We start from the raw sequence: 18,889 nt of genomic DNA on the forward strand, positions 1-18,889 counted from the left end.
CTTGTGTATTGGTGTGATGAATATTCTACGACTATTATGATACATATTTCTCAAATAGTTTAATTGTTGCAAAGTTTGCTGTTATAATGGTAACATTTTAATATATGTATTTAGATTATTCTTACTTTCGTTTTTGTAGTATCGTTATATACCATAACCCACATGTAAGTAATTACTTTGTGGAAATCGATGTCTATAAATCGTCTTTACTGTGTGAATATTATATGTAAGTAAACTGTGATTGAATAGTGATCTTGTAGTTTCGTACCTAGTTCTCTGTGGGATATCCAGCTAATCGCTGTAACTCTAATTACATAAACCCCGATGATAGAAAGTGGATGGATGTTAACTCCGACGCTTATCGTCGTTCGAGTAATAGTGCCTTATCCATGGGAAACGTTTAATAGGAGCGTGCGAGCAGGACTTTCTTTGTTATCCTTATCAAAAGCTAACTTGGCGTCTTATATTTACAATACACAAGCACTCGCGTACGCCTCTCCCCCGACTGATCCACTAACCATAAGATAAGCACCGTCCCAGCGTCGTACACTCCCCTTTCCCGATAAAGATGGCGACGACGACCATTTAGGAACCCGCCCTAGCGCGAGCTCCATTCAGTCCGCGCGGCCTCCGCCAGCGCGCTCCGCCTCCAGTCCCCGCCCCGTCCAGCGCACGTAGCCCCGCCCCCTGTTCCGTCACCCTGGGAGATGGGGGCCTAGTTTTTCAAGTTTCCTGATCATCCGCCTAGCCTCGATTTGGCCGGACAGTGGAAAACATTTGGGATTTCCAGAACAAAAGCAACACGGGCAGAGGGCCGGAGCAGGGAAACACCAAAGAAACGCGTCATTTTTGTTGTAACTAAATTCTTATTTGTTAACACTATACTTTTGATAAGTTATATTCTGCATGGCTGGTTTGAATTACTGAAAACAAAAGTTAGTGAGTAGTTTTTCACAAATTATTAACTTTAATGATACACGATTATAGTACCGAAACACCCGTTGTGCTCCCCAAAGAGTCGAGTCCGGAGATTAAAGCGACATAGGGGCAGACGGACGTTATTGTCTCCTTTATACACATATATTGTTTCCTACAACTTCAGACAGTGAACAGGGAGGAAAAAAAGAAAAGGAGGAGGACAAGAAAGATCATAAAGCATAAAGAAAAAGTGGGGGACGGAGAAAAGGAGCCCGGAGCGAGCGGCGGCGGTGGATCGACGGTAAGTTTGTTGTCGTGCGCGGCTGGAGCGGCTCCGAATGCGCGCAGCCCGGCGCCGCGGCCGGTTACTGCGCCACAAAAGAACAAGCGGACGGCCGCTATTGTTGTTGACACTGCGCTGAAGTGCCACTTGAACGCTCGCGATCGCTTCTTTTTTTGTTCCAACTTTTAACTTTAGTTAAACAAAAAGAAAAAACTCTACAGATTTGTTTTTAGCTTTTTCTAAGAACATGCGTCAGCGGAACTTATGAATGATTATTCTTAGACGTTGTTTTTTACCTTCTTCAGGGAAGTGTCGGAAAAGAGAGAAAAGAGCTAATTGGTGACCCATGGTAATAAAACGGGGCGCAAGCTAACCATGATGTTTGCTAGCGAATGGCTAGTTGGTTGCTGCTAGCTGGTTGCATAATTTTCTTTGATAGTTGCACAATTCGCATTGTGTTAAATTTCTAAGCTTAGCGTACTAACGAAGTACCCACATTCTGGCATTTAAATCACTGTTTAGCCAAGTCCAGCGAGTTGTAGTTTCTCTTTTAAGGTTAGGCTAATGTTAGCCAACCACCCATTTTACGATTATTCTTTGCTATCCGCACGCTTTGGCTGAGGTTTCCTTTTTTTACTTTGCGCAAAACTACCTGAAATCAGTCTAAGTTTAGTTTCAAAGTTACGTCCCCCTTCTCTTATTTTCGGGAGCATTGAAGTTCATTGCGATCATTGAAGTCTTTACGCTGATTAGCCGGATAGCTAATCACTTGTTCCGTATAACATTAATTTTAATTGCATAAGCAGATGTAAGTATTTATTCGAGATTAAGTGGAGAGATGACCAACATATAAAATCCTCCCCGAGATCCTCCGTACAGTTACAATGTTCGATCACAATGCCGCTTGAGCGGATCAGCAAACACTTCAAAGTTAACAGGCATCCGGCTGTGGTTCCTTCGCAGAAGTGAGATACAGTGTCCGATCTGCCCAAATCACAGCAGGTGTTTCCCTTTAACATCTTCGGCAATAAAATATTGCATTGCATGTGCAGTATTGATCTCAGAGTAGCCTTAGTTATTTTGGGGGAAGGTCAGAAAAAATGTTTCTAAAGGTCCTGCAGCTATTTAGGTTGAACCGATAGGCTGTCGCATGTTAACTGGAAGATCCCGTTTTCAGTCATAATTAAGAACTGACAATTGTAGAAAACTTGGACACGATTTTTATTCAGGTGACTTGGTTTGCCGTTTCGCCTTATGCAAATCACTTCAGTTATTCAGTGAATCATAATACATGTACGACGGTTTCCTTTCCATGTACAAATGCGTGTCCGTTAACTGATTACAGTGTCGTCCATTAGAAATAACTTTAACGGTGTAATTTATAACTAAGTTTAAGCTATGTATGTATTTACTAATGAATGAAAATACCGCACATTTTGGAGGGAAATGTATTTAATAAACTCATCTAAAATGAAATTGGCGTCAGAGAGAAATGTCCTAATGCGTTTCTTATTTTCTGTTTTAGGGTATTGTGCCTACTGCTGGAGGGTGAAGGCGGATCATTTCTGTGAACCAAGACAAAAAAACCTGATTCATTTTTCTCAGAGGGTCACTGGAGATCCGAAGTTCAGAGGTTATTAGGACAACTTCTGGAAAAGGGGCAAGTTGGAATCAGTTTTTCCATAAGAGCAGAAGACATTCCTGATAGGATGCAGTGAATAGCTATAATTTTTACTGAGACTACACAATTTATCATAACCTCTATCTGAATGAGCTACACTGAAGTGGACAGTTAAGACCATTGTCATTGTATTGTTATAAGTGAGTTTCTAGAATAATTCTTTGAGTCTGTTGTTCTTTTGTGTAAGCACAGTGTTTGGGGATTGAACGCAGTATATCAGGACAGGATTGTGTACTTTAATTTTTAAGTGGTGCTGTTGTTCAGACCTATAAAATCATTCATTGTGTTTGCCCATGAATTTGCATAGCTCATCACTAAACTGTGCTGGGGCCAGTGCATGTTACATGCTGTGTTTGAGTAGATGTGTCAGTAGGTACTTAAGGTTTTTTAAATGTTTTCAGAAATGGCAGTTGCGTTCTGTGTCCGTACGCTCAAAGATTTTATTATTAATGTATAATTGCACCTTCACAGACTGACTCTTATGTGACACATAATGATATTCTGTAAAAACCAGCAATTTCATCATAGTAACCTAAAAGTTTGAGTCATGTTAGTCTGTAGTTACTTTGAGCATACTTTCTGAAATCTAAGTACATTATGGAGGAGGATCCCCTCTAGCCAGAAACCAGGCTACTTTTGTTGGCAAGATATAGTTCATTAGCATTGATGCTACAATCCTGAGTCACACTCCAAGATGAAACTCCAGTGGGTAGACTGTGGCTTGCTTCTGGTAATGTGCCCCTGTACTCATGAACTGTATTCTTGTTATTCCTGTGGTTTTGTGCAAAGTGAACCCATGTGTTGCTTTTCTGTGTGGGCAGTCCCTGTGCATTCATGTGACTCACTTGCTGTCAAAACGAAGAGCACCTGGACATGCATCAGTGCAGTTTCGACAACATGCAGTCATAGTATGTAACAACTGAAAACACTGAAGGTCCAGACATACATGCACAAAAGCAGTCACTGTTGTGTTTCTGTTCCAAATTCCTTAGCATATGCTAATATTGAACTGATTAACCTATGATGAAAACGTGTACTAAAGTGTCCTCTTGTGCTCTTATCTATCACCTTTTGCCACAGTCTGAAGTGGAGCTGGGGATGACGACACTGATGGCGGAGCATGACCATGACTCAACAGACATGGCAAGCGAGAAGCAGTCTTTCAGGGGTGGGGCCATGAGAGAACTGGAGGAAAATAAGGGATCCCATCAGACCAAGAATGGGAAATCTGACCATACTGCAATCGACAGTGACAGCAGTGATGGGGGTGGGGCCATTGTCAGCTTCAGCACCAATCACAACTCTGTGGTGTGCCTACCTTTGGTCTCAGAGGGGCTCAAGCTTGTCTGGACCCAGTCAGACCAGACTAGAGAGCTGGATGGCATCCCAGAACTGGTGCAGGCTTTCAATGTATTCCCATACCCCACATCACAAGAAGTTGCTTTTCTTGCGCGGTGCTGCTCATTACCCCTGGACAAAGTAAAGGTGTGGTTCATGGTGCAGCGCATCAAGTATGGCATCAGCTGGGCTTCTGAGGAAATTGAAGAGACCCGGTGCAAGCTGGCAGGGCCAGAGAGAGGAAGCCTGGAAGAGGGTGAGCGGGCACGACCCGAGGAGCAGCCAGGAAATAATGGCTGTACAGACTTTAACAAAGAAATAGAGAATGATGCCACAAAAGAAGAAGCTCGACCCATATCGCTGCCTTCCCCACAAAAGGGGACCAAGTATGAGCTTAAGGATGCTGTCAAACCTCCCAGTCTCCCACACTTCCGTTCCTCACTTCCACCACCCCAGGACTCGTACTACTACCGTTCTCCAGTGGATAGCCGGGCTTTGGCCATTAGCTCTCCTGAGTCACCACCAAGCACCCAACGCCGACATGGCCGCTACAAAAAGTCCAAGGCTCAGCTGGCAGTCCTACGGAGCAGCTTCCTGCGGGAGAACTGGCCGGCTGAAGCAGAGCTCCGGCGACTACAGGAGGAGACAGGACTGAGTCGCAATGATATTCGCAAATGGTTTAGTGACAGCCGGTACCAACTGAGGAATGGTCGAGGAACACCTGGTGTGGCACAAGTCTTCACACCCAGTCAAGGAGCAGATGAGCATCCACAACAACTTCATCCTCTCCCTCTGGTGGCACACGGTCCCCGTAACCAACAGTCTGGTCCGCGGGGAGGGTCGCGTGGAAGAGGAGCCCGCAACAGTAGGGTACGGGACACTCGTTTTTTCCAGAATTTCTTATCTACCAGCCTTGAAGCAGTAGGGGAGTCAAAGATGGCTCTAGGCATGGAGGCAGATGAAAAGGAAGTATTGTCCATTGAGGACACTGTGGAAAGTTTAAAGGAAGAAGAGGAGAGTAAAGAAGAGCAGCCTCTTCAGTTGATCACTGATCGCAAAGGAAATGACTCCCATCAGCCTTTGGCTGCCCCTTCATCTCCCTCCCCTTCCCCAGCCACCACTGCATCATCATCCCCAGCTACTGCTGCCCTCCCTCACAAACGCTCAACTGCTGGCATCTCTTCACACAAGTCGACACGTTCTGTCAAATCCACTCCTTCACTTGATAGTCCTTCCCTCTCCAGCCATCTTCCTTCAACTACATCTTCATCTTCTCCAGTCCTGACTGCTGCTGGCCGCCCAAGAAAGACCAAGCAACAACTGGACGTGCTGAAGCAACACTTCCTGCGTTGCCAGTGGCCCAAGAGTGAAGACTACACAAAATTGGTGGAGCTGACAGGTCTGCCCCGTGCAGATGTCATTCAGTGGTTTGGGGATACGCGTTATGCAGTGAAAAATGGCCAACTGCGTTGGGTGAGGGGTGTGCGTGACCAGTTCATGGCAGAACTAGCCCTTCAGCAAAACGGGGGAGGCACTCATGGCACACCTCGGGGAGGTGGCCGCAAACGCAAGTTAGAGGAGAATGGTAGTACAGTGTCAGTACCTGGTGGTAGTGTGGTGGACCCTCATGAGGTAGGTGTTGCAGGGAACTCAGGGATGGACTTTCGCCCCCTGGAATTATATCGGCGCCACACAGGTGCATTGCAGGAGAAAGACCTAGATGCCCTCTGCAGAAAATCACGGATGAGCTACCAGCAGGTACGGGACTGGTTTGCATGTCAAGAGAGTGGAATGTCTGACAGCGAGGTCAATGTCACTGATTGAGTGAGCAGTAATACTAAATTTAGATTTTTTTTGGTTTTTATTTTTTTTTTGTACATATCTTCAAATGTCTCTTGACAGATGCTCAAACCCAGCAGAGTTAATTTGCCTGCCTCGTATCACATGGAGGCATTCCTTCAGAACTCGGTGTGTTTTTGTTAATGTGTATGATGTGTTGAAGTAGCCTCAGTGGGGGTTGGATGCTCCCAGTCTTGTGGAAACTCCTGGTCTTCCCAGCCTCAGATCTGTGACTAGCACTGAATTTTTCATTAAGTCCGCTCTTTCTCTCCAGAAAACCAGGTTGGGGGAGTATCTGGTGGGGATGGGGATCAAAAGCGGTCTAGGCACAATGGTTTAATGAATGTTTATCCCCCCCCCCTTTTTAAATAACAATTTTATTTGTGTATTTTAGTGTTCTAAATTTCAAGAAGCCCATTGCATTAGTATGGCATTAACTTAAATTTAGGGCTTTTGACATTTCGTCTTCTAGGTACTGTAGCGTAGGCCTTATATATGGTGAATGTGAAGCAGAAAGTCTTATTCCTCGGCTGGTCAAGACCTCACGAAATGAGGAATGGGCTGATGGACACTAAGTTCACTAACACCTCACAAGCAACTGGATGTATATGTAGCTTGTAGTTTAGACTGTCACACTTGAATTTGGAGCCCAATAATTTAGATGTGACATTCAAGAAGTTATTTTGTAAGCTTGATTTTCTTTAAGATTTCTTTTGCAAAGTCTCAGGCTTCATGGAGTTCAGTAATTCTGCACTCCAGTCTATTACCAGGATATTCTACAAATAAACGTACATTCTTGAACCTTGCTGGTCCCGTGCAAAACACGAGTCAATGTGGATGTAACAGTACCAATAATGCACATATTTCCTGGAATCAGGATGAATGTTAACATGTCCATATCAAAGCAATTTTGGGTGTTGTATGTCTGGCCCACAATTCTATGTAACAACTTGGTGACCAGTCTGTTTACTAAAATATCAAACTCAAAATGACAGGAAGAGTGGACATGATGTTAGCAGTGAGTCCAATAGTTTGCTGCATCAGATTTGAATAATTGCCAGAAATGGCTTATTGTTCAAATAGATACTATTTATAGTTGCAATGCCCTTTATACACCTATTTAATATTTTAATATTGCATGAACAGTGCAGTGCAGGTGATAACTTTTGTATTTATACATGTAGTTCTTTACCAAACTGTGTGCCAGCAAGGTATCAAATGCATCCTACTGAGTTAAAATTTTGCTTAATTTATTATTTTGAACTACTTTTGTTTAATGAGTATTGTATTGTATAGATGGCGGCAGCCTATGCGTGAGAGTTCTTAGCTTTATAGATTTATGTTACTATTCTCAGCACCCTGCACCTAGATGCAAGTCAGACCTGAATAGCTGGAATATTGAATATTGTATAATCCTGCTGTATGAGTTTTCTGGTGGCTTCTGACAAATGGTTCCTGTTAATGATGGGGAAGATCCTGCTGCCGTTATGCCATGATCAGTGTTAGACATGTGAAGCACACACACTTCAATGACCCTGAAGTTTTACAATAGAACTGTGGATCCCTGCCCTTGAAGATTTTCACCCACCATACTGTACGACCAGCTAAGAAGTGTAGTTCTGTAGCTGGGCCACCCTGCCTTCCCCATGAAGCTTTGTTGCAGAGAATAAGGCACTCTACCATAGAATCAAGTGTATCAGTCCAAAACGAACATTCTCCGATTTGTAATGTTATGAGAATTATGTTTTTGGAATGTTTTTTGCAAGTGTTGTAGCAGGAACATCAGAGGCTGTTAAAGTCTGTGTAAACCTCAGTACCGAGCATGTTAAAAAAAAAAAAAATGTAGTGAACTGGACTTTTGTACCCGTTTCTAATAAACTGAACAGACTACACTTTCATGAAGCTGTCATCTCCATTTACTTCTGTACACTTGTGAAACCTTAATGGACACCATGTCTTAACATATATAAACTGCTCACACGTGTGAAAATATGGGCTTGCTGGACCCAAACTGGTGGTGTGTGTATGACGGTGAGGATCTTCTGGTTTTATAGATCCTGCCATTGTTCCCTTTCCTGGTCTTCTAGTTCTGTATCCATGCTGTGCCTGAAATGGGAAAACCTAAAGATAGTGAAGTACATCTAAAAGGCTGCTGATTGAGTTCATTTAGACAAATCATCAGCTCCTGCTGAAAATGGAAAGAATATCCAATGATTTAATCAATGATTTGAGATACTAGGTTTATATAAATTCCCTCCCGTATATATTTCTTGTATACGCATGAACTAAGTGACTATGAATCTTGTCGGTTATGCATTCCTTTGTTCAAACATGTGCTGGATACGGATTCCTAATTTGTCTCGCTTTCTGGCCTCTGTAGTAACATAAATTACCAGAGTGCTGGTTGTTTCTTGGGATAGGGGATAGGAGGGCTGAGCCAGCTCCGAACCGGAAGAAGTTTGGAGTTGCAGGATCTGTTCTGTGGGATGAAGTACAGATTGTTATACAAATCATTTTATTATTAGGACAAAAAAATGGCAAGGGAGAAAAATGTATACCTGTGAGCTGTTCCAATGGAGCTGATGGGAGTCCCTGTACAGGAGACACTGATATATACACACTTTGACAAAAAAAATAAAGCACCCAGACAGAGTGGTGAAAATGAAATGAATCTGCACGTGGTGAAAAGTCTGTATGTGACTGTCGCAATCATTATAATATCAGGTCAAATGGGCAACAGAGTTGGCAGTATGGGCACACTGCTGATACACATGCATGTTAGCAGGGTGTGGCACCAACGTCGGGCGACTGACATCTGCATGCCCCACAAGCTGGGCAACTACACGATACGACCACCCGGCCTCAAGGCAGACCCACGATGCGACCTCTATCAAACTCAAGTGCGGGTAATGCCGTCTAATGCGTCTACCAGGCATCCTCTGTGTCTGGTGACTAGACATACCAGACCTGTGCAAATCAAATCATTTACATACCCATCGCTGGTCTGCACATGTACCAAATTACATCCAAATCGCACCATTACTTCTGGATGCTTAACGTTTTGTTGTCAATGAGTACACACACACACACACATATATATACATATTCGTATTCAAACCATAAAAGCCCCCCAGGATTTTTCCTTTAGCCTTTAATCTTAGATGGCTGGAGAGAGGACTGAATTTTGTCAAAGAGCACCAGAATGACTTAACTGTCAGTCTAAAAAATATAAACATTTTTCTTTGCAAATTCAATTGGACACTTAGGTTAAAATCAGTTTCTGGCATTTCAGAGGCCAGGCTGTATTATCTGACATTCTGACACACTAACTCACAGAGCCCTGGGTCCCTGAGTGAGTGCAGGCTTGAGACGGAGGTGACTGAACCCGGGGTCTGAGAGAATATAGCAATGTTTCAGTATGCACACTGTAACTGACATGTGTTAACAAAAGATCCACAAATCATTATATGTCCCCAAAGAAGCTTAACAAAAACTGAAATTTAGAACCACTGTTTTTTGTTTTAGATGAGTTAAAAACAAAACCTGATATAAAGTTCTCTCTATATATCTAACAGGACAGATGGAAGCTAACTCACAGTCATGATCCCTGAGTGTTGGTCTCTGTACCTCTCTATGGACATCCCAGAACCAGTGCAGCTGAGAGCAAGACACACAAAGCCAGAGATGCATGCAGACATGTTTGCACATCCTTGTCACCATTGTCAACCAACCAGCTGAGTATTAAGAGTCACAGTCACAGAGACTCAACTGGTTGGCTGAAACAAAATCTTGGTCTGGATTTTTACGTTATAGACCTGAACTATCCACCTCTGCCATTGTGTTACCACACACTTTACAATACAGTCAAGCGGATCAAGTCTGGATGAGTTCTTACATGGTACTTGGCAAGCGGAGCCCTGGGGTAACTGTGGGAGAAAGAAAAGTCAGTACACCACTCTGATGTATAAGAGCTAATGTTACTTGTAGAGTAATTAGAAATTCTACCACTGAAGTGCATTAAAGGACTTGTTCAGTGAAGACTTGCATGACTATAATTCCTACTGTCACAGTTATCGACATACGACACGAAAACACCTGAATTTATTACCTGGAGGGGTAATGGCCACTGGACGTGACATCCTGTTGGAGCTTTTCAGAGGGAAACTCACATTATTGCTTATTCACTATGGATTCTCCCTTGTACCCAGTACAACACTGTCCATTCCCCTTACCTGCTTGTCTGAAAATTACCCACAGATACCTGAAAGAGAAGATGGCTTCATATACCTCCAGAACATCTCCAACTGGATGAACTGCATTACAGCATGAAATGAACTTTTTGCTGATATAAATGGCATTTACTATGTCTGTGAATAACAGAACAAAGCTACACATCAACGTGGCCTTACCCTCCTTTGAGAGAGAGGCTTCTTCAACTCTGCATTCTCCCTCCTCAGTTCAGACACCTCCCTACACAGAAGGTATGTGGAAATTAATATTAAGGATTAATATTCTATTCCACAGAACCACTGTGGACTGTTATGCTTTTTATTACCTATAGATGAGGGTCAGAAAAAAGAGTAAGCAAGCAAAATCACAATCAGATGGTTCCCTTTGGTATACATTTTAAAATGAATAATTATAAGGATACAAAGGATAAAAAAAAACTATATAAATAGGTATGTTCTAAGATGCCTCTAACAAATGGTGCATGGAAACGGTACTTTAAAATGTCTACTGTAGAATGCAAAGCCCAAGAGTGTCAGCTGACAAAGCAAAAAATGACATATGTAAACAGGCAAAGACCTGTACCAAACACTGATGATATAGTCTTATATCATCCAGAACAAAACAACTTGCCTTCCGACTTGATGGTAACAAGATGTGTATATATTTTTAGACTTTTGAAAAATACGCTATCTTTTCACTCTTGGAAGAAAATATTTTTTTTTCTGTTTTTCCTAAGATGGCAAAAATTTTAAATAAAATTTAGAAAATTTTTCCTATGAAAATGGTTATCGGTCATAATCCCTCTCCCAGGTACGGGTAGGGTCGTTTTTAACCATTACATAATAATATAATGTTATTTACTCACCAGAGAAGAACAGAGGCAAAGGCGGAGTACCTGTAGCTTTGCTCCTTAACCTCCTTCAGCCTCTTCTCCAGATCCACAGACTTTTGCTTGAAATATGCAGTGATTTTCTCCTTCTGCCTGTTCTGGAAGAGAGCAACCTGCAAGAGGAGGGGAGTTGGCGAATTAAACCCAAACACAGCCCTGGAAAACATAACCGAGGATCTGGCTGAGCACGTTTGATATTTTCTTTATGCACAAATCACATTCCAAAAGATTCAGTACTAGTCTGAAATAGAATTTACCATTTTTCCATCCATCCATTTTCTATACATGCTTGTCCTTTGTAAGGTCATGGATGTCCAGAGCTTATCTCAGAAGCTATGGGTGCAAGGCAGGGACTGACCCAGGATGAGGCGCCTACTCATTGCAGTTTACCATTTTTAGAAATATGAAGTTCTCAATAATCATGTAAAATTCCCAAACTGGCCAAAGATAAAAGCAGTACTTGTGAAATGTGCTCCAGACGAGAGTGCATGAGCTTCACTGGATCACTGAAGTAGGCCTGCTCCTGCGGCTTCATCTTCAGCAGGATGAGAACATCAGGGAGAAAAGGACACGTGGGTGATACAATCACCACCTTGCAAAGAATTATTATTTTAAACCAAGGTTTACTTTGGGGCAGGTTGCTCTTCTTGTAAACTGGTCCTACAAGGTATTATCAAAATAATGTACAAGCTACCATGTGCCAGGCAGGACATTCAAGAAATACATTTAACTGGCCATGGTACTGAGTGATTACTTAATGAATTTAATGGTTTAAGAAACAAACATTTATACAAAATGTAATCTATTTAATATATTTACAAATAATTTATGTTTATATATACATACTGTACAGAGAAAAAAAAAGGATTTTTCACTGAATAATCACTTATAATAAATTATACTGTCGATATACATGGTACTAAAAAAAGAAAAAAATTAATTTATGTATTGTGTATGATCATTTATTCTGAATTACATTTATTTACATATCGTGACAACTATGAATAAAATGATTTGGTGCTGTCGGAAACAGTGACACTGTATTCCCTGGACAGTCCTATCATTTGTTCAATACACCAATTCCTAGAAATACTGGATGGATCTCCTAGAAATGTTAAAATGTAATTTCTAGAATGGCTGGATGGATCATCAGAAAATGTAAAAGTAAAATAGATGTGTTTTTACCTGAATCTTGTGAGCCCTTGTTTTGATTTATAGGTCTGAAAGTTATTCCTTTACTGCACATTCCATTAATATGACAATTTGTAAAAGCGTTCTCCATCAGTTAGGAGTGTGTGTGTTTATGTGTGTGTGAACATTTTATGACACTAACAAAAAAAATAATAATTAAAATGCATAAAAAAAGACAGGCACCACATATTTAATACATGGTGCATACATTTATGACTAGTAAAGTAACTAAGAAGTTGCTCAGTTAGAACTTACATACTTGGAGGAACCACGGCCTCGTGCGCACAGTGTACAGGTAACTAATTTATCTATTTTAATGACGCTTTTATCCAAAAAGGCAGTAAAAAGAAGAGGTGCAAGTTATGTGTGGAATGTGAGATTTGAACCCCCATATGCTTGGTTGTTAAGTTCTTTATTTAATGAGCTACAGGAAAAATATTGACGCAATACTAAATCGTGCTTTAGCATTTTATTTTTCAATACAAGCCGATCGCGCAATTCACAGGATATACCTACAATATACCTACAATCAACTAGGACAATACCTACAAATTAAAGTATTTGGAATCTATGCTTTCACTTAGAGCAGGGGTGCCCAAATCCAGTCCTGGAGGGCCGGAGCCCTGTGTAGTTTAGTTCTTTCCCTGTTCCACCATTTAAGATTTTTGGGTTCCCCCTCATTTAACACACTTGATCCAACTCCTTGTGCTAATTACCACACAGCTCTTGACCTGAATCATTTATGGTGGAACAGGAAAAGAACTAAGCTACACAGGGCTCCGGCCATCCAGGACTGGAATTGGTCACCCCTGACTTAGAGTATACCAATTCATTGGCCACAAAACAAGGAATAACATACTGACGAACAAATGACTTTATCTTATAATGGGTTAATGTGGTTAATTGCTCTTACGAAACTTGGGGTCCGAGAAAAGGCATTTATCTGCGCAAATTGGCTACCACACTGCCTTGGATTAAATTTAACTAAGAAAAACTTTATTATGGAATATTTGGAAAATCATCGCTCCGCAGATAAAATGCGTAATCAAGATGGTGGCTACAGGCTCCGTTTTCGCTTTCTGCCCTCTGCTGGTAGTTACAATTTTTGCTACTTTCTGTCATTGCTATTGTAGTTTTGGATCTGATTAAGTGTAAAATTTTAGATTAGATTTTCACCCATATAATATTTCTGAGAAGTGGCAATCAGATTCATCAAAGATCAAATATAGTAAACAATGACAAAAAGATTGATTCTGTTCACAAGGATAAACCTCTAATCATCTCATCCTTCCCTTTGTTGTTACTAAGCACCATTGCTTCAATTTTAGTGACTTGTCTAAAAATTTGAACAAGTCCAAATCTTCACCCTTACAACATGTCTGAAAAGGCCCTGTTAAAAACCTTTTGAGTTATCACGCTAACGTAATAAAATGTTCCCAATAACTCCCAATTTGTCACCCTTACAAATAAATTTGTTGTAAACAAATGAATAAAGTAATAATTTTAGTTCTAAAACCAATAAATTCAAAATATTTTTACTGAATTAAACAAGTATTCCTAGACTTTCTGTGAGTACTGTATATTTCCCAAAGGCCGGAAAATACAAATATACAGAGCAATGGATTTGATTATTGTGAACACTAACAGCAAACTGACCTTGTCAGATATATGAAGGTAATTACAGCTTGTACCGCACACAGTGCACTGCTCTGTGGAAGATAAACCCAAAAATTTACCTACTTGAGTAACAACAGACCATAGACATACATATTAATGTAAAAAACAAGCAGGAGGTAAGGATGCAGCCAGATACTTACTGGGGTTGACGCAACTCTCACAGACGATGTGTCCACAGCTAGCGACAACGAAGGCGATCCCTTCCCTTCTGTAACACTGATTACAGTGCAACCAGTCCATTCTTACAGGCACAGGTAGCTACGAGTTGGAAGATGTTGATGGCGAGTGCAATAGGAAAGGTTCTCAACAAACCACAAGAAAATTGCATGGAAGACAGGGACATTGCGAAAAAGCATTTGTTTCCATTTGTTAATCTACACTATATGGATAAAAATATTGGGACACTTGGCCATTCCTAAACACTTCCACTTTGCAATAATATCACTTACAGTTGACCATGGAATATCTAGCAAGGAAGATATTTTACAAACTGATTTATTGCAAATGTGGCATCCTACGACAGTACCATGCTTGAATTCACTGAGCTCTTCAGAACTACTCATTCTTTTACAAACGTTTGTAAACCTGACTGCATAGATAAGTGCTTGATTTTACTCACCTGTGGCAATGGGTCTGAATGAAATACCTAAATTCAACGATTGAGAGGTCTGTCCCAATACTTTTGTAAATATAGTGTATTTCAGAATATTTCCAATCAATTTCTACCCCTACGCATGCAATGACACGCGGTAACAAAATATGTCGACGACAGAAATAAAAGTGTTCATTAAAGGTAATTACAGAGAAAAATTAAAACAATATTCACTACCGAGTAAATCCCTAATTATCTTGAGGCAGGGCTGCTAGCAAGCTAGGGTATAACAAAATGATTTTTAATTCTGCCTTGTAGTAAAACTGCACACAAAAGCATTCTCGTTAAATAATATTTGGAAACGTAACATTAAAACGTTTTAGGAACATATTTTCGGGCAATACATGTGATAGAGATAGACTCGGGACATCCCCACCCGACTCAAATCTCACCAGATCGGCTGGTCACAAAGTTTCAAACATTTTAAAGATCATTATTTCATATTTTAAAAAAGTGCGTACCAACCAGCATGTAAGGTATCCCGACATAGACCTTTAAAGCGAAGTTTAAACGGCTCAGTCCTAGCGCTGCTTCTGCGCGCGCACGCGCGCGAGTAAACGCCGCTGTGACTGAGTAACGGACCGATTTCAATGTCAGGACAAGACTTGTACCTTCGTGTTGCGGTCATCCGTCAAAATGAGAGCACTCATACCAGAGTAAAGGTACAGCTTGTTAGGACTATCTGGTACAGTTACCTCTAGGTATAGTAGGTGACAGGATTTCCAACTTTGGTCAGCTGGCTGGAGTGCGATTCTCAAGTCTGCACACGTGCACACGCATTTAAATGTACGTAACAGTTTTATTACCTTGTAAATAGTCTGCAGCGTTTTCAGTCGCATTTTATGTAGCTAGACGGCTAGTTTTATAACTGAATAATATAGTTTTGCCGCAAGATTTCTTTCGTGAGCGTGAGTGTCATGCTGCGTGAGAGCTGGCAACCCTGGGGGGATCAGGGCTGGACGAGGATTAAAAACCGGCCCTGGACTTGTGCCAATACAGGCGCACCACACATACATACCTACAATAACATTTGCCGATGGGGTAGGGGGTGCACGACAAATTTTGCCAGCCCATAACACCATCGGCAAATTTTATTGTAGATATGTACGTGCGATGCTTTGTGATTTTGACACCATCGGGGAAATTAACATGTATGCCAGATGGCCAGTCCAGCCCGGTATGTAATATATTGCGATTTCCTATTGTGTCAGACACAGGGGGCGTCGGAGCGGCATGGATACCCCGACAGATGCAGCGGGTATAGCACTTTAGTGGGGTCCTTGAATACGTGTAATTTAAACGTAAAACTGGGTAGGCAAGGTGACATATTATCCGGGGGCGGGGGCAGAATTTCTGCGTTCGTCCCTCATCTTATTAGGTTAAGCATAAATGTTATTCAAACTAATACACTCTTTGTTCAAGGTTTCAAAAATTAATTTTAACATAAATCTATGTAATAATTATTAAGATGTTATTGTACCAAATATATCACTGTGCTAATTAAGTGGATAGCAGTGTTGCCTCATATCTCTGGGACCAGGGTTCCAGTCTTTCCCTGTCATTGTGGGGTTTCCTCTGGGTACCCTGCCCCCCCCAGTCCAAAAATATACTGAGATTAATTGGAGTTAATTATGAGTTAATTCATGAGTGAATGCTGTATGAATGTGCCATGTGATGGGTTAGTGTCCCATCCTGGGCTGTTCCCTGCCTTGTACATGTAGGCTCTGGGATAGGCTATGGACCTACTGTGACCCTGAAAAAGTCAAGTGGAATGGAAATTGATTTAGTAATTTAACAAAATAGCAGTGAGTTTAAACAATGAACCACTTCTGTTAGCTTTTTGATTAATTTCTGTCCACACAGCCTTATTTCAAAACACAAATTAGTATTCCTCTTAACGAAGTAGTCTTAATTCCTTGACTACATTGACACAACTTTATTTAGGTGCCACAATAAAGCTTTAGTGAGTGCTGTGAGAGGTGACACCACCAACCAAATTCATCACAAAGGATTAGTAACAATCACTAAGTTGATAACAATCTGAAATAAGCGAGTGGCTCATTTAGGCCTAATTAAAAAACAAGAGCATGCTTGGTAGTTTTCGATCAGGAGTAAAAGCTTGTAAAAGGGAAAAATTACCTTAAATTCACAGTGGAGTTCTGTTATATGTGATGGCATAATTCAAGATAATGATTTATTAAACGTTGATCAGAATAATGACATGAAGAAAGTGATGAACAATTAAATAATTAGTAACTTGAAGGCGAGGCTAATGGTTCAGCTGAGAGCACTTCAGATAATTGTGCTAATTGGTGTATAAATGCCAAACATTCAACTATTGTCATTATGAGTTGCATTGTTTTGTTTGAGATGATTTGGTTTTTGCAGTGGGTTCTTGGCTTTAGCTTAATAGCTCTTTTAGCTCATGCAGGTAATTTTTCTTTTTGCTGATGTTTAACTGGCCTTGGCTTCATTAGTACTAATTGTGTGTTCCTTTTTTTTTTAAGCTCACAATGTAGAGTGTGATATTGATTCAATTACTGTAAGATGGATTGCTGATGAAAAGACAACCCAAGACCCTTCAGTCCTCTTCCTGGGAAGTTGTCCTCCCACTAGGTTCTCATTAACTACTGCTGAGGCAATATTCCATGTGGGTTTTGAGGACTGTGGTTTCATGCGCATGGTAAGTGCTGATCTGCGATATGGCTCATCTAATGTCTATTCTAGCACTAACACTGCAACTGGCTTTCCTGTGTAGGTAACAAAAACCCAACTGATCTATAAAAACTACCTCAGAACACCTGATGCATCTCTGGATTCTGCAATCCATCCTGTTGCATGTGCTTATAAAAGGTAAGACTGAGTGCTGTGCTTCTCTTCTCTCAACCATCTGCTTGGCTTGGTTGATTTATTTCCAGGCCACAAGACTGGAGTCCTCCATTGTTCCTCCCTCACACCCATGCAGAGGGCTATGGGAGTCTTTCCTTCCAATTGGGTATATTGAGAGGTGAGTGACTGCATGCCCCTGACAAGTGCCCAGGATAGAAGTGTACTAAGACCACTCTATCCCACAGGTGGCTTCTGTGAACCCGCTCAAGTGTCCACTTTCACTTTGGGGTCTGTCATCCCTATCTGTGCTGTAGTTGCACATGAGCACCACATGCCTTTATATCTATTCCTGGAGGAGTGTGTTGCAGCTAACACTCAATCACTTGGTTCATCAAGCCAGATTCATAAGCTTGTAACTAACAAAGGGTAAGTATATACTACCTAGGTTCAATCACTGTTTGCAAGTCCTAATAACCATATCGCTGACTTCTATGAAGATGCCTTGTGGACAGCATGACTGCAGACTCAAGGTTCCAGCGCTTTGGCAATACTTCTGAAATAATCCTCCAGCTGCAATCCTTCAAGTTTGTTCATGGAGCAGAAGTAAGACCTGCAGATGGGGCTACCTCTGACAAGTTTTGTAGTTCTTCTAGTTTCATGGCTATCACTAGCTCAAAGCGACTCGCCTAAGAAATGAAGATTAACTGACACTTGTCCTGGCCCCTGCTAGGTTTATATACACTGTAAACTTGCTGCTTGGGATCCAATGGGCCTTACTGAGGAAAAGAAGGCTTGTAACTACAACAAAGGACTGAAAAGGTAAGCTGTTCTATCACCAATAAACTCTGCATCATACTAAGGTGTGCATCTAACCCCCCCCCCCCCCCCCCTCTTAGATGGGAGCTTGTGAATGACCCTTCTCAGAGTACGCTGTGTAACTGCTGTGATGCTGGCTGTGAGTATGAGGACTGGCAAGAACCAGGTATGTCCTGTAACTCCTGTGCTTCTGGTGTACTTGCTTAAACTTAAGTAGTGACTCTGTTCTATGCAGCTGCTGCTCAATTCAGTGAAAATGCTGTGTTGGGACTGCGGAACACAGATTCCCAAATGCCTGGGCACCCGATTTAAGGTATTTTAATTCTAGCCCTAATCTGGTGTTTTTAGATGGGGAATGATTCCTTAATAGTTTCTTGTTTACAGTGATTGGATGTCTGAACCAGGCTGTTTAAAGCACTTCTGGTGTGATGAAGCCTGGGTTTGGCAGTTACACCAGCACTTTGAATAAAGTTCCTGAAACTAGTATCTAGCCTCCTGAGTGAATCCTTACCTTCAACTTAAATTCAGTGTGAATTGAACAACCCC

At 41.4% G+C, this 18,889-nt stretch overlaps 3 protein-coding genes across 27 annotated transcripts; 2 read left to right on the forward strand and 1 right to left on the reverse strand.

Moving 5' to 3' along the window:
* The first annotated feature begins 698 nt into the window (after positions 1–698).
* On the forward strand, positions 699–7,957 carry homeza (homeobox and leucine zipper encoding a). 6 transcript variants are annotated; one of them, XM_049011572.1, is made up of 4 exons: positions 699–1,219; positions 2,727–3,022; positions 3,704–3,790; positions 3,963–7,957. In XM_049011572.1, the coding sequence occupies exon 4, from the start codon at positions 3,981–3,983 to the stop codon at positions 6,042–6,044; it is 2,064 nt and encodes a 687-aa protein (XP_048867529.1). In that variant the 5' UTR covers positions 699–1,219; positions 2,727–3,022; positions 3,704–3,790; positions 3,963–3,980; the 3' UTR covers positions 6,045–7,957. The 6 variants fall into 6 exon arrangements, with proteins under 6 accessions (XP_048867529.1, XP_048867531.1, XP_048867527.1 ...); XM_049011574.1 differs by having other exon boundaries at positions 2,727–2,861; XM_049011570.1 differs by having other exon boundaries at positions 699–854; positions 1,103–1,219; positions 3,704–7,957.
* Positions 7,551–15,252, reverse strand: LOC125740490 (RING finger protein 212B-like). 18 transcript variants are annotated; one of them, XM_049011727.1, is made up of 15 exons: positions 15,160–15,218; positions 14,666–14,692; positions 14,187–14,304; positions 14,026–14,105; positions 11,639–11,713; positions 11,155–11,291; positions 10,469–10,529; positions 10,292–10,320; positions 10,168–10,208; positions 9,955–9,985; positions 9,656–9,716; positions 9,394–9,451; positions 8,618–8,651; positions 8,453–8,538; positions 7,953–8,165 (listed from the first exon to the last, which is right to left on the reverse strand). In XM_049011727.1, exons 1-15 carry the CDS (start codon positions 15,184–15,186, stop codon positions 8,143–8,145), a joined length of 888 nt encoding a protein of 295 aa, XP_048867684.1. In that variant the 5' UTR covers positions 15,187–15,218; the 3' UTR covers positions 7,953–8,142. The 18 variants fall into 18 exon arrangements, with proteins under 18 accessions (XP_048867678.1, XP_048867672.1, XP_048867674.1 ...); XM_049011721.1 differs by lacking the exon at positions 9,394–9,451 and having other exon boundaries at positions 7,551–8,165; positions 11,185–11,291; positions 14,026–14,078; XM_049011715.1 differs by lacking the exon at positions 9,394–9,451 and having other exon boundaries at positions 7,551–8,165; positions 14,026–14,078.
* LOC125740493 (zona pellucida sperm-binding protein 3-like) lies at positions 15,239–18,827 on the forward strand. Of its 3 annotated transcripts, none has more exons than XM_049011736.1 (10): positions 15,239–15,360; positions 17,206–17,381; positions 17,457–17,550; positions 17,604–17,705; positions 17,773–17,953; positions 18,025–18,130; positions 18,258–18,346; positions 18,424–18,509; positions 18,579–18,656; positions 18,728–18,827. In XM_049011736.1, exons 2-9 carry the CDS (start codon positions 17,373–17,375, stop codon positions 18,653–18,655), a joined length of 744 nt encoding a protein of 247 aa, XP_048867693.1. In that variant the 5' UTR covers positions 15,239–15,360; positions 17,206–17,372; the 3' UTR covers position 18,656; positions 18,728–18,827. The 3 variants fall into 3 exon arrangements, with proteins under 3 accessions (XP_048867693.1, XP_048867692.1, XP_048867691.1); XM_049011735.1 differs by lacking the exon at positions 15,239–15,360 and adding an exon at positions 17,005–17,129 and having other exon boundaries at positions 17,457–17,551; positions 17,617–17,705; XM_049011734.1 differs by lacking the exon at positions 15,239–15,360 and adding an exon at positions 17,005–17,129.
* Positions 18,828–18,889: the final 62 nt, after the last annotated feature.

This window comes from Brienomyrus brachyistius, chromosome 4 (assembly GCF_023856365.1).
Source record: "Brienomyrus brachyistius isolate T26 chromosome 4, BBRACH_0.4, whole genome shotgun sequence".
NCBI classification, from domain to species: domain Eukaryota; kingdom Metazoa; phylum Chordata; class Actinopteri; order Osteoglossiformes; family Mormyridae; genus Brienomyrus; species Brienomyrus brachyistius.

What these genes read in the sequence shown, in the direction of transcription:
- LOC125740493 (XM_049011734.1), top strand. Translation starts at nt 17,045, where the DNA reads ATGAGTTGCATTGTTTTGTTTGAGATGATTTGGTTTTTGCAGTGGGTT. An exon ending in ACTGTGGTTTCATGCGCATG is followed by an intron (nt 17,382 to 17,456) that starts GTAAGTGCTGAT and finishes TTTCCTGTGTAG; the next exon opens with GTAACAAAAACCCAACTGAT. An exon ending in TACAACAAAGGACTGAAAAG is followed by an intron (nt 18,347 to 18,423) that starts GTAAGCTGTTCT and finishes CCCCCCTCTTAG; the next exon opens with ATGGGAGCTTGTGAATGACC.
- LOC125740490 (XM_049011713.1), bottom strand. Translation starts at nt 15,186, where the DNA reads ATGTCGGGATACCTTACATGCTGGTTG. An exon ending in GTCTGGAGCACATTTCACAA is followed by an intron (nt 11,292 to 11,638) that starts GTACTGCTTTTA and finishes CTCCTCTTGCAG; the next exon opens with GTTGCTCTCTTCCAGAACAG. An exon ending in CTCCGCTTGCCAAGTACCAT is followed by an intron (nt 9,717 to 9,954) that starts GTAAGAACTCAT and finishes TCTTGCTCTCAG; the next exon opens with CTGCACTGGTTCTGGGATGT.
- homeza (XM_049011569.1), top strand. Translation starts at nt 3,632, where the DNA reads ATGAACTGTATTCTTGTTATTCCTGTGGTTTTGTGCAAAGTGAACCCA. An exon ending in TTCGACAACATGCAGTCATA is followed by an intron (nt 3,791 to 3,962) that starts GTATGTAACAAC and finishes CTTTTGCCACAG; the next exon opens with TCTGAAGTGGAGCTGGGGAT.